Source organism: Heteronotia binoei, chromosome 21 (genome assembly GCF_032191835.1).
Source record: "Heteronotia binoei isolate CCM8104 ecotype False Entrance Well chromosome 21, APGP_CSIRO_Hbin_v1, whole genome shotgun sequence".
In the NCBI taxonomy this organism is placed as follows: domain Eukaryota; kingdom Metazoa; phylum Chordata; class Lepidosauria; order Squamata; family Gekkonidae; genus Heteronotia; species Heteronotia binoei.
Genome location: NC_083243.1, coordinates 135,392,319 through 135,404,769, shown reverse-complemented (window position 1 = coordinate 135,404,769; position 12,451 = coordinate 135,392,319). Strand labels below are relative to the sequence as shown.

The 12,451-nt window shown below is 39.3% G+C and overlaps 1 protein-coding gene across 1 annotated transcript in view; it reads left to right on the top strand.

Annotated features, from left to right (window-relative positions):
* Positions 1-5,052, top strand: part of CSTF3 (cleavage stimulation factor subunit 3) — a 130,592-nt gene extending 125,540 nt beyond the window's left edge. Inside the window, exons 19-21 of the mRNA XM_060261442.1 lie at positions 182-276; positions 390-450; positions 4,327-5,052. Of these exons, the coding sequence (XP_060117425.1) occupies positions 182-276; positions 390-450; positions 4,327-4,529 (359 nt within the window). The 3' untranslated portion in view covers positions 4,530-5,052. The remainder of the gene's footprint in view (positions 1-181; positions 277-389; positions 451-4,326) is intronic.
* The last annotated feature ends 7,399 nt before the right edge of the window (positions 5,053-12,451 follow it).

Below are 12,451 nucleotides of genomic sequence, written 5' to 3'. Positions count from 1 at the left end.
TCTTATTGAATGTCTGAATAGTTTTTAAGTGCTTTCCCAAACTGGAATCTTATTCATGTTTGTTCTCATTCTTGTATGATGCTTTCAGTCACCTAACCTACCTGTCAATTATCAGTGCTCATCTTGCTGTTTCTTCTCCAATACAAAAGACTAAAGCAAGTATTGTTTGCTTTCTTGATAGCTCCTGGTTTGCATCCAGTCCCTGGTGGAGTCTTCCCAGTCCCTCCTGCTGCTGTAGTTCTAATGAAGCTTCTCCCACCTCCTGTGTGTTTCCAGGTTAGTTATTAGGTTTTGATAACACATCAAAGCCTTTTTAGTCTGCTTCTATGTATTAAATTGCATGTAGTTTATTGCAGCCACAGAAACAACCTGTTTTTTTTTCCTTGCAGGGCCCTTTTGTACAAGTGGATGAACTCATGGAAATTTTTAGGAGATGCAAACTGCCAGACAGTAAGTTATTTTTATCCAATTAAGCATAGAGTGGTACCAGTACAGCTTCTGAACTATTGTGAATATGTTTGTGTTACTGACACATTGGAATTCAATGCTGAGATCATTGCCATGAGGGCATAGATGTACAGTATGTCACAGAAGTGAGTACACCTCCTCACATTTTGTAAATATTTAAGTATATCTTTTCATGCGACAACACTGAAGAAATTACACTTGGCTACAATGTAAAGTAGTGAGTCTACAGCTTGTATAACAGTGTAAATGTGCTGTCCCCTCAAAACGCAACACACAGCCATGAATGTCTAAACTGCTGGCAACAAAAGTGAGTACACCCCTAAGTGATAATGTTCAAATGGGGCCCAAGTAGCCATTTTCCCTCCTTGGTGTCATGTGACTCGTTAGTGGTACAAGGTATCAGGTGTGAGGGGGGAGCAGGTTATCGCTCTCACTTCCTCATACTGGTCACTGGAAGTTCCACATGGCACCTCATGGCAATGAACTCTCCGAGGATCTGAAAAAACGAATTGTTGCTCTACATAAAGATGGCCTAGGCTATAAGAAGATTGCCAAGACCCTGAAACTGAGCTGCAGCATGGTGGCCAAGACCATACAGCGGTTAAACAGGACAGGTTCCACTCAGAACAGGCCTCACCATGGTTGACCAAAGAAGTTGAGTGCTCGTGCTCAGCGTCATATCCAGAGGTTGGCTTTGGGAAATAGACATATGAGTGCTGGCAGCATTGCTACAGAGGTTGAAGGGGGGGGGGTCAGCCTGTCAGACCATATGCCGCACGCTGCATCAAATTGGTCTGCAGGGCTGTCAGCCCAGATGGAAGCCTCTTCTAAAGATGATGCACAAGAAAGCCCGCAAACGGTTTGCTGCAGACCAGCAGACTAAGGACATGGATTTCTGGAACCATGTCCTGTGGTCCAATGAGACCAAGATAAACTTATTTGGCTCAGATGGTGTCAAGCGTGTGTGGCGGCAACCAGGTGAGGAGTACAAAGACAAGTGTGTCTTGCCTACAGTCAAGTAGGGTGGTGGGAATGTCATGGTCTGGGGCTGCATGAGTGCTGCCAGCACTGGGGAGCTACAGTTCATTGAGGGAACTATGAATGCCAACATGTACTGTGACATACTGAAGCAGAGCATGATCCCCTACCTTCGGAGACTGGGCCGCAGGACAGTATTCCAACGACCCGAAACACACCTCCAAAACGACCACTGCCTTGCTAAAGAAGCTGAGGGTAAAGGTGATCGACTGGCCAAGCATGTCTCCAGACCTAAATCCTATTGAGCATCTGTGGGGCATCCTGAAATGGAAGGTGGGGGTGCGCGAGGTCTCTAACATCCACCAGCTACGTGATGTCATCATGGAGGAGTGGAAGAGGACTCCAGTGGCAACCTGTGAAGCTCTGGTGAACTCTATACCCAAGAGGGTTAAGGCAGTGCTGGAAAATAATGGTGGCCACAAAATATTGGCACTTTGGGCCCCATCTGGACATTATCACTTAAGTGTGTACTCACTTTTGTTGCCAGCAGTTTAGACATTCATGGCTGTGTGTTGCGTTTTGAGGGGACAGCACATTTACACTGTTATACAAGCTGTAGACTCACTACTTTACATTGTAGCCAAGTGTCATTTCTTCAGTGTTGTCACATGAAAAAGATATACTTAAATATTTACAAAATGTGAGGGGGTGTACTCACTTCTGTGACATACTGTATGTATGCAAATACTCTATCCATAAACAAAACAATAAAAAACATGCCAGTTCAAGTGAGAAAAGCCAACGAATTTAACCTTTCCCACTGGAATTCTCAGACTAATGTTTAGGTTTGCCCGGCACAACGGATCTGCCCTAATTTGCTCAAACAAAACTAGTACATGAGAAAGAAGGACGTCATTATTTAAGCAGGCCAAGAATGTCACTGTACACCTTTGCCCAAGATTATTAGGGGGATTCAGATTACCTTTAATGGCTGCTTCCCCCCCACCGTTAATTATTATTGAGGATTTTACCTGTTGTTGTAAAAGTCACTACTTAATAAAAGCTGGAAGAAGCCATGAGGATCATCTTGTATGAATAGCAAGCCCTGCCCTCTTCTTTAGTATCCTGTTATGAATTATATTGTACAAATAAGCCTATTGATATTAGTTCACAACATTATCTCAAATATTCCTATTTAAAATGAGTCATTTGATGTTCTAAATAATTAGTTCTTTAAAAATAATCCACTTGCTAACCATGTTTCATAACTCTGCACTTTCACCTCCCTTGATACATGGTGTATCCCCATAATTTCTCACCTGGGTGCATTGCAAATTTATGTTTTATTATAGGAATGGAAGCCCCTCTAAATTCTCATGGAATCTTAAATCTTGAGTCACGGATATCACATGAAAATTGTAGCAATGCATGCTGGGGAAGGATGGAGAAGGCTGAATCCAGTCCATCCCAACTAATGGGGAAGGAGGAGGGCTGGAAATAGACTGGCACCATGATGGTTGATAGCTGTGTCTGCATTTTTAAAATCCAGAATTAGGTGCTGCACTTGCAGCTCTGAATGTGGGATGCAGATACTGGGAATCACGAGCAACATGCATGATTCCCGAGCCAATAGCCAAACTGTTTCTGCAGTCTTATGGCACTCTCTGTATAAGGGAATTAGTGCTGAATAAAAATACAGTTTCATTTTCCAGACAGAAAGACTGAAATATGAGGCAGCTTCTGTAAGTTCTGTTATCAGAGAACTATAGCTTGAGAATTCCACTGAATAAAAAGCAAAATTAAATGGCTGTAAACAAGCCAGTTAGTAACATTACAAAGCCAGGCTTTTTAGAAAGCAAAAATAAATACTTCAGGAATCACGGTCGGCTATGTTGTAATATGTAGCCCATAACACATAAATCAGCATATGACACAATTAATGATTCAGATCAGATCTAGCTTAATACAATATCATGGTTCTGTTCTTCATTTTGCTTCAATAAAGGTTGTCTTGAGGTCAATACTACATTTAAAGGGGAGGCTCATAGATGTCAGTATGCTTTGGAAGCACATTGGGGCCATGTATCACTCAAGTGCAGGGAATGCCTGAGGAAGGGGTGAGAAGTATTTCATATTATAGTCTTTTTATACAAGACAACAACTTCCCTAGTTTAAATACTGAAGGAATAAATAGATCATAACTTCTAATGAAGGGATACACACATACACACACACGTGTGTGTACCCCTTCATTAGAAGCTATGATCTATTTACTCCAATATATTCAATATTCATTATATATATGGCACATGGCTGAATAAATCTTTTGAGGGTACACTGGAAACTTCATTCTTTCTGTGGTTTTATTCTCTGAAAGCACATCAACTACACATTTCGTTAACATCACATATCTTCAGACAGGAGGTTCAATCCAGTCATCTGTCAGAAGGCACTGATTCTGTTTTCCCCTCCTGCTTACAAAGTTGAATCTCAAACCATGTGGATTATTGGTGGGCTGCCATGGGAAGGAATAAGAGGGGGAAATTGCCCTTCCTGCCTCTTCCATGGGTGGGGCTGTCTCTTCATTCAGCAGAGCTCCACTGATGTCAGAGGAAGGGAGGGGACAATTTCTCCCTTCTCCTCACTGCAGCCTACCAATGTGTTGGGGCCTCTGATCCCAGGTACTGCTGGATGGATCCAACACAGTATCATTTCCCCAACTTAGTTTTTCCCTCAGGATTAACCCAAGAATAAAGATTCTGCTTTAGTGGCCTCTCCAGTATTTTAAAACAAAATTCATAAGTATAATGCTACTACTGATGGACTAATTTAAAGATTTCTCAACACTAATAACATCACCTTTTCTTTGTCCTTCCCAAGCTGTTGATGAAGCTATAAGGATCATTACGGGAGGCTTGCCTGAACTATCAATGGAAGGGAATGGTCCTTTGGAAAATAATGCTCTTCTCAATAAAGCTGTCAAGAGACCAAATGAAGATTCAGATGATGAAGAGGAAAAAGGATCCGTGGTTCCTCCCATTCATGATATTTATAGGGCTCGACAGCAAAAGCGGATTCGGTGAGACAAGTTGCAAAGACAGTGGTAAAAGACAAAGGACTTGTAACAGAATTTATTTCCTTCTACCAATCAAACATTTGAAAGGGATTGCAGTTTCTAACATGCATCTTGCAACTGAGGTTGTTTTGTTACTGTGGTGCCTCTTTTTTACAAGCTCATTCTTCATCAGAAAAGAAAAGGGCAGATGAATCTTAGAATGAGCAAATCTGAGCTCTGGCAAAAATTAAGTTTTTGATCACGAACTGTACAAAATGTCTGAATTGCATCTGGTTGGTCTTCAAGGGTACCTCCATCTACCGCTTGAAATCTTGTTGGGGTTTTGACAGTTTTATTTTAAAAACTGGATTGCTTATAATTGTGAACTATTTTAAATTCACACTTCTGGAAAACAAACCGTTGTTCTCAGTTTGCTCATGTAGTGTCTGTCCTGCCTTATTCTTTGTTTTTATTTATGGCAGAATAAATGGAAGCTGTTTTGTAGGTTAAAATGGAAGAACATTCCTTTCAAATAAAGGAGCTCCATAATATCATGTCTCATCTTGTTTCATTTATAAAACAAAAGGAGTTTAAACATCATTAATCAAAATAATCTATAACCAGCAACACCCTTCAGAAATATGGGGATACAGATCACGGATAATGATGGTAACTTTTTCTAAATTAGCAAATTCTGATCCCAGAATACAGCTCTGTTTCTGCTATATCAATGAAAAGCAGGATATTCATTACTTTCCATGACAAGACCAGTCTATTTGCCTGACTCCAAGACTTTAGACCACTTGTTTGGAAATGAAAATAAAACCCTCTAACCAGAGCTTTTTTTTGTAGCAGGAACTCCTTTGCATATTAGGCTACACCCCCTGATGTAGCCAATTCTCTAAGAGCTTACAGGGCTCTTCTTACAGAGCCTACTGTAACTCCAGGAGGATTAGCTACATCGGGGTGTGTGTGTGTGTGTGTGTGTGTAACTTAATATTCAAAAGAGTTCCTGCTATGAAAAAAGCCTTGCCTCTAACTAAACATGTTTATGAACATCATTCCTTTGCTTTTGCTCAGATTGATGTGCAGTTAATGCCATTTTTCTATAAATATTCTGCCATAGAGAATCTTACAGCAGTACACTAGGGATAATACTTCTATTCATGGCCACAGCAACTTTCCAAACCAGCTTGAAACAGGAGCTTAATGCTCAATATGCTGAAGCAACAAGGAACATCCTTACCCATGGCCTTAGGCAGAAGAGGGGTCTTTCCATCTTCATCACTATCTCTATCAATAAGAAGCTATACTGATCAGGCCTTCTGCCATTCAGATTTCCACTACAAAGTAAGTTCATTGCCCAAGGCACTTTTAAAAAACCAATCTTAGGTTCCTTCCTTTCATAGTGTTCTTTCCTGATTTTCACTTTGGCCACAAATCTTGGGATTAGGGGCTCATTCAGTCAGAATGAATGAGCCATTCATAGCAAAACAATTCTCAGGCCTAACCCACTCGTTCTAAACTTTAGGATTTTATCACCTTCCCCAGTTTTTAACATCTTAAGGAACTATGACACATAAATTCAGTGTTCCATTTCCCCACGTGGTAACTGGTACTGCACTGCTCTTCATCATCATATCTGAATACTCTGAATCTGACAACTGTTCTTTTCCAGATGGGGATGTGCACATCAAATTTTCAGATTAATTTTGGATCCAGATCTGAGGAGGGCATGCTTTTTGTTATTCTGAACTTTCATGACTCACTGTTGCAGGATTTTTTAAAGGGTTGGGTGTTTTTTTGGGGGGTGGATCCAGAAAATAAAGGATCAATTTATTAATTGCCTTGTCCCATTACCCACCCTGCTCAGAAGCAGCAGGAAACTGGTCATGCCAAAAAGCTGTTTGACAGTATCTCCCTTTAAATGTTAAAGGGCTTTTTATTTTCTAAGGGAAGACCTGGCTGTTGAAATTGGAAGCAGCCCTTTAATAATGGCCCTTTAAAATTTAAAAGGACTGGAGACAACTGATTGGGTAGAACTGGCCTTGGAGGCTTGGTCAATCACCCATAGGACATAATGGAGGAAACACTTCCAATGGATGATAGAGAATGGCCCATTAGACTTACCATGAGGGTCCTTCTCCTCAGAGGTCAAGAGAACATCTCTGTGGCTTATTCCCATCATTCCTTTAGGGAGGCAGGAAATACTTTTTTCCTCTTCCTGTTGGTGTCTTCAGAATAACCCCTCCTCTCAGTTTTGGGAACTTTGAAAGCAGTAACACCACTTCAAACTAGAATAATTATCTGAAAGTAAAGAACTCTCAAAACCATTAATGTTAACCTTAACTATAACTGATGTTGTAACCTAGCCAGTTAGCGAAAGAACAAAGCAGAGATTCAAAGGGATAAAAGTCACAGCAGATATCTGAGATAACATCAGACAAATAGTAAAGAGTAGAATAGAGAATGATGATATTGGGAGCAGCAAGATGTCCTCTTGACCTCTGAGGAGAAGGACCCCTCACGGTAAGTCCAATAGGCCTTTCTCCCTCAGAGGCAGAGGATCTCTATGGGACCTCCCAGAGCAATGTCCCTCATTTGGGTGAGTCATCGTCCATGTCATTCAGAATGTGTTGAAGAACTTTTCTCCCAAATGTGGCCTCTGCAGAAGCTAGAGTATGAAGTTTGTAATGCTTGATATATGTGGAGACCAATGACCATATAGCCGCTTTACAGATTTCCTCCACTGAAGCATGATTCTGGAGTGCTGCATTAGTTGATGCACAGCGGAGTGAATGAGCCGTGATACCTTTAGGTGTCTGTAATTCTGTGGCCTTGTAGGCCTCAACAATTCAGGCCTTTAGTACTGCACTAGTAGCACTCTGACATCCTGCTCCCCAGTCTGGGAGGAACTACGTTTATGAATATAGATTCCATCTTGTGGACAGAACTGGAACGCTGAAGGTAAATCTTTAGTGCCCTGCGCACTTCCAGGGTATGCCAAAGGAGTTCTTTGGTGTGGTTAGGCTGAGGGCAGAAGGATGGTAGATCTCTTGTGACCGATGGAACTTCAAATCTGCTTTCAATTTCTTTCGTTGATCCCCAAAGAAGATAGAGATGTCACAAATGTAAAGAACTATAGACCAATTTCACTATTAAACAATGACTATAAGATTTACACAAGAATTCTGGCAGAACGACTTAAGCAATATTTGATTAACTTTATAAAGGAAGATCAAGCTGGATTTCTCCCTAAAAGGCAAATAAGAGACAATGTAAGAGCTGTTGTAAATATTGTAGAATATTATGAGAAACACCCAGAAAAAGAGGCGGCTTTATTTTTTGTGGACGCAGAAAAAGCCTTTGATAATTTGAACTGGGACTTCATGTTTGCAGTAATGGAAAAAATAAACTTGGGGGAACATTTTATAAGAATGACGAAAGTAATATATACGGATCAATATGCAAAACTGTGTATAAATGCAGACCTTACAAAAGAAATGAAGGTGAGCAAAGGTATAAGACAAGGATGTCCGCTTTGTTTATAATGACTCTTGAAATTTTGTTAAGACAATGCAAGATGACAAAGAAATAGAAGGTTTAAAAATTAGAGGATTTTCTTATAAATATAAAGCATTTGCAGATGATATTGTGTTTATAACTGAGAATCCGATTCAAGTGATACCTTTGTTGATAGCTAAGATAAAAGAATATAGAGAACTGGCAGGACTATACATAAATAAAGAGAAGTCGAAATTTCTATGTAAAAATATGCAACCAAGTAGACAGAAAGAATTGCAGACTTTGACGGGATGTGAAGTTACTTCTAAAGTTAAATACTTGGGTCTAGAAATAACTATGAAGAATATTGATCTGTTTAAAAATAACTGAAAAGTTATGGTGCAAGATGAATAAAGATATGATGAAATGGAACAGACTTAACTTGTCCTTGTTGGGCAGGATCGCTGCAATTAAGATGAATATTTTGCCAAGAATAATGTATTTGTTCCAAACTATTCCGATTGTGAAAGATAGCAAACAATTCAATAAATGGCAAAGGAAGATTTCCGATTTTGTATGGGCCGGGAAGAAACCAAGGATTAAGATGAAAATTCTAACAGATGCTAAGGAGAGGGGAGGTTTTCAGCTTCCAGACTTAAGATTGTATCATGATGCAGTTTGCCTGATATGGATAAAGGATTGGATAATGCTGTTAAACAAAAAACTTTTATGGCTAGAAGCTCATGGGAATAAATTCGGCTGGCATGCTTATATGTATTATGGGAAAAATAAGATGGATGGTCTTTTTTCTCACCACTATATTAGAAATAGCTTACTAAACACTTGGATAAAATATAAGAAATATGGTGATGAGAGAAAGCCGCTTTGGATAGTGCCAGCAGAAGTAATAAAAATAACAGCTGAATCTGATGAAGAAAGAGCGATGTCATATAATCAACTGCTAAAGATTCAAGGTGATAAAGTTGAATTAAAATCTGCAGAAGAGTTAAATAATAAGTATGACTGGTTTCAAATGCAACAAATAAAAAGCTTGATGGAAAATGATATTAAATCTGTTGGAATTAGATGTAAGCAAACGGAATTGGAAAGGGTTCTGCTTGAAGATAACAAAAAATTAATATCGAAAGTATATAAATTATTATTGAAATGGTCTACAGAAGAACAAGTAGTAAAATCTCAAATGATTAAATGGGCAATTAATGTGAACAGAGAAATACAAATGGATACATGGGAGTATCTTTGGAAGAACTCGATGAAAATATCAACATGTCAGAGTATTAAAGAAAACTGTACAGGTGGTATATGACTTTGAAAAAACTGGCAAAGATGAGTAAAAAGATGTCGGATAGATGTTGGAAATGTAAGAAACACGAAGGTTCTTTTTACCATATGTGGTGGACCTGTGGAAAAGCGAAAAAGTTTTGGCAGATGATACAACAAGAAATATCTAAAATTTTGGGATACGACTTTAAGAAAGTTGCAGAGACTTTTCTGCTGGGATTACAAATGGAAAAATTTCCAAAAGAAGATAGAACTTGCTCTCAGCTGCTAGGACATTGTATGCGCAGTTGTGGAAGCAAGAAAAAATACCAGAGAAATGGGATTGGATTGTGAAAGTTCTATCGTGGAGTGAGATGGACAAATTAACAAGAACTTTAAGAGATTATGATTTGGATGTGTTTAAAAAGGAGTGGAAGAAAATTAGAGGATATATAGAGAAAGAGTGGAATGTAAAAAGACATTGGACAATTTTTTAACATGAATATGAGAAAAGAAAGATATTGAACTTTGATTGGTTAAGGGTACCTTTATAACTGAACTTAAGTATATAACCTCGGCGGGAGTCTAGTAATGGAGGGAGGGGGGATTGGAAAATATCATATGGGTTAGAGACAGTAATGATATAATTATTGTCACCATATGTTAGCAATAAAATTGTTTAAACTAAAGAGGATAGCTGGCTAATGTGTTGGGAAACATAAAAGCATTTCAACATCCCATTGGGGAAACATCTAAGTATTTCAACATTCTATCATCCTTCACAGCCTACATGGGACTGTATCCCTATGGAGAGAGAAAAGAGAACAAAATTTGAACTGTGGACTTAGTGAATACTCCATAAAGTTTAGACACTTACCTGAGACATTAACTCAGTATACTTAACTTCAAGAAGAAATAAGATACCCTGGTGTCTTCTGTAGTTTTTTTGGCAACACAAATTTAGTGATAATAGTATATTATTTACAATAATAAAAATAGAAATCGACAAAGTTACTGTTGTTTAACACAGTTGTTTTGTTTATCAGCTGCTGCCTTCAGAGGCAGGAACAAAACTGAGAGAACAGGTTATTCCAAAGGTGCCAACAGGAAGAGGAAAAAAAGTATTTCCTGCCTCCCTAAAGGAACGATGGGAATAACCCATAAAGATGTCCTCTTTATGCATAGGAATTATGCATAGGAATTAATCAACCCATTAGTCTATGGCCAGTGAGAAAGCCAGGTCTACCCATTGGAAATAATGCCTTGACCGAGCCTTGAAGACTAGGTTTACCTGATCAGCTGCTATATGTTGCCAGAGTCACTATTTTCTATGGGCAGAGGGGGATTCCTATTATGGAGATCCGGTCTTCCCACAGAAAATAATGGCTCTTTAAATGTTACAGGAAGACAGATGCTGCTGAACAAATGTTTGGCAGCTCAGCTTCCTTTCTCTCCTTCTTGGCTCCTGGCCTCCAAAACCCAGAACACTGCCAAAATTTTAGGAAATATTTGTTACTCCTAGAATATGGGAGTGGTTTTGATCATTTCAGATATTCCCATGCCAAACCAAATCAAACTAATTAACTAATTTCTAGTTTCTTTTCAGTTTACGTATATCTGAGTGTACATCCTAGTTCGAGAACATAACACTCCCTGTTGAATCAGACCAGTGGTCCATCTAGTCCAGCATCCTGACTCACCCAGTGGCCAGCCAGTTCCTCTGAAGGGCTAGCAACAAAGCACAGCGGATAAGGCCTTGCCCCTGATGCTGCCTCCTGGCACTGATATTCAGAGATTCACTTTCTTTGTGTGTGGAGATTCCCTTTAGTCACTATTAAGTAGTAGCTACTGATAGACCTATCCTCCTTGAATCTGTCTAATCCCCTTTTAAAGCCATCTATGCCTGTAGCCCTCACTATACTATCTGGCAATGAATTCCACATTTTAATCAGGGCCTTTTTTGTAGCAGAAACTCCTTTGCATATTAAGCCACACACCCCTGATGTAGCCAATCCACCTGGAGCTTACAGCAGGCCCTGAAGTAAGAGCCCTCTAGGCTCTTGGAGGATTGGCTACATCAGGGGAGCATGGCCTAATATGCAAAGGAATCCCTGCTACCAAAAAAAAATATTCCTGATTTTAATCATTAACTGTGTAAAGAATTTCCTTTTGTCCATCCTGAATCTATTGTTCATTAACTTCATTGGATGCCTTCGAGTTCTAGCATTTTGGGAGACGGAGAAAAAGTTGTCCCTGTCCATTCTTTCTACCTCATGCAAAGTTTTATAAACCTGTCCAGCTTTGCCTTATCAGAAACTCATCTATGCCTGTGGCCATCACTACATCTTCTGGAAGTGAATTCCACATTTTAATAGCTTGTTGATGAAGTATTTCCTTTTGTCCACCTATTAAGTTAATGAAATGCCCTCGAGTTCAAGTATTTTGGGAGAGGAAGAAAATTTTTTCTTCCTGACCATTCTTTCGACCCCATACATAATTTTATAAACCTCTATCATTCCCCCTCCCCCTTAGTCATATATTTTCTAAACTGAAAACTCCCACTCTCCAGCCTTTCCTCATTTGAAAGTGCTCTGAACCCCTAATCATCTTGGTTGCCCCGTTCTGTACTTTTTCCAGTTCTGCAATGTCCTTTCTCAGATACATTGACCAGAACTACATACAGTATTCCAAATGAGGTCACACCATGGATCTATACAGGAGGAATTATTATTTGTAATCCCTTTCCTAATAATCCCCACTATAGAGTTTGCCTTTTTCTAACAGACTATTTCAAAACCTTTCTTGAAGGCTTTGTTGTTCCACTTGTCCACTAGTACATGGTTCGGATTCCAGGTTCCTGAGAAAGAGTTATTGTATTGAAATAATTGGGCTTGGACCTTGAAATTCTACACCTGTCTGCCTTGAAGAAGTCTATTTGGAGTGCATTCTCTATTACAGACTTTATACTCCTGTTAGGACACTTGTTATATTATTGTTGAGAATGGAATTGAGAAGGTGTTGTACTTAATCTGTACTTTACATTAAGAAACATTGTTACTTACTATAAACTTATTTCTACGGTTGTTTCTCTTCATAATTGGTTTAGCATACCATGGTGCTCTTTTTGTACTTTTCACTGCTGCAACACCCTAAATGGACACTATG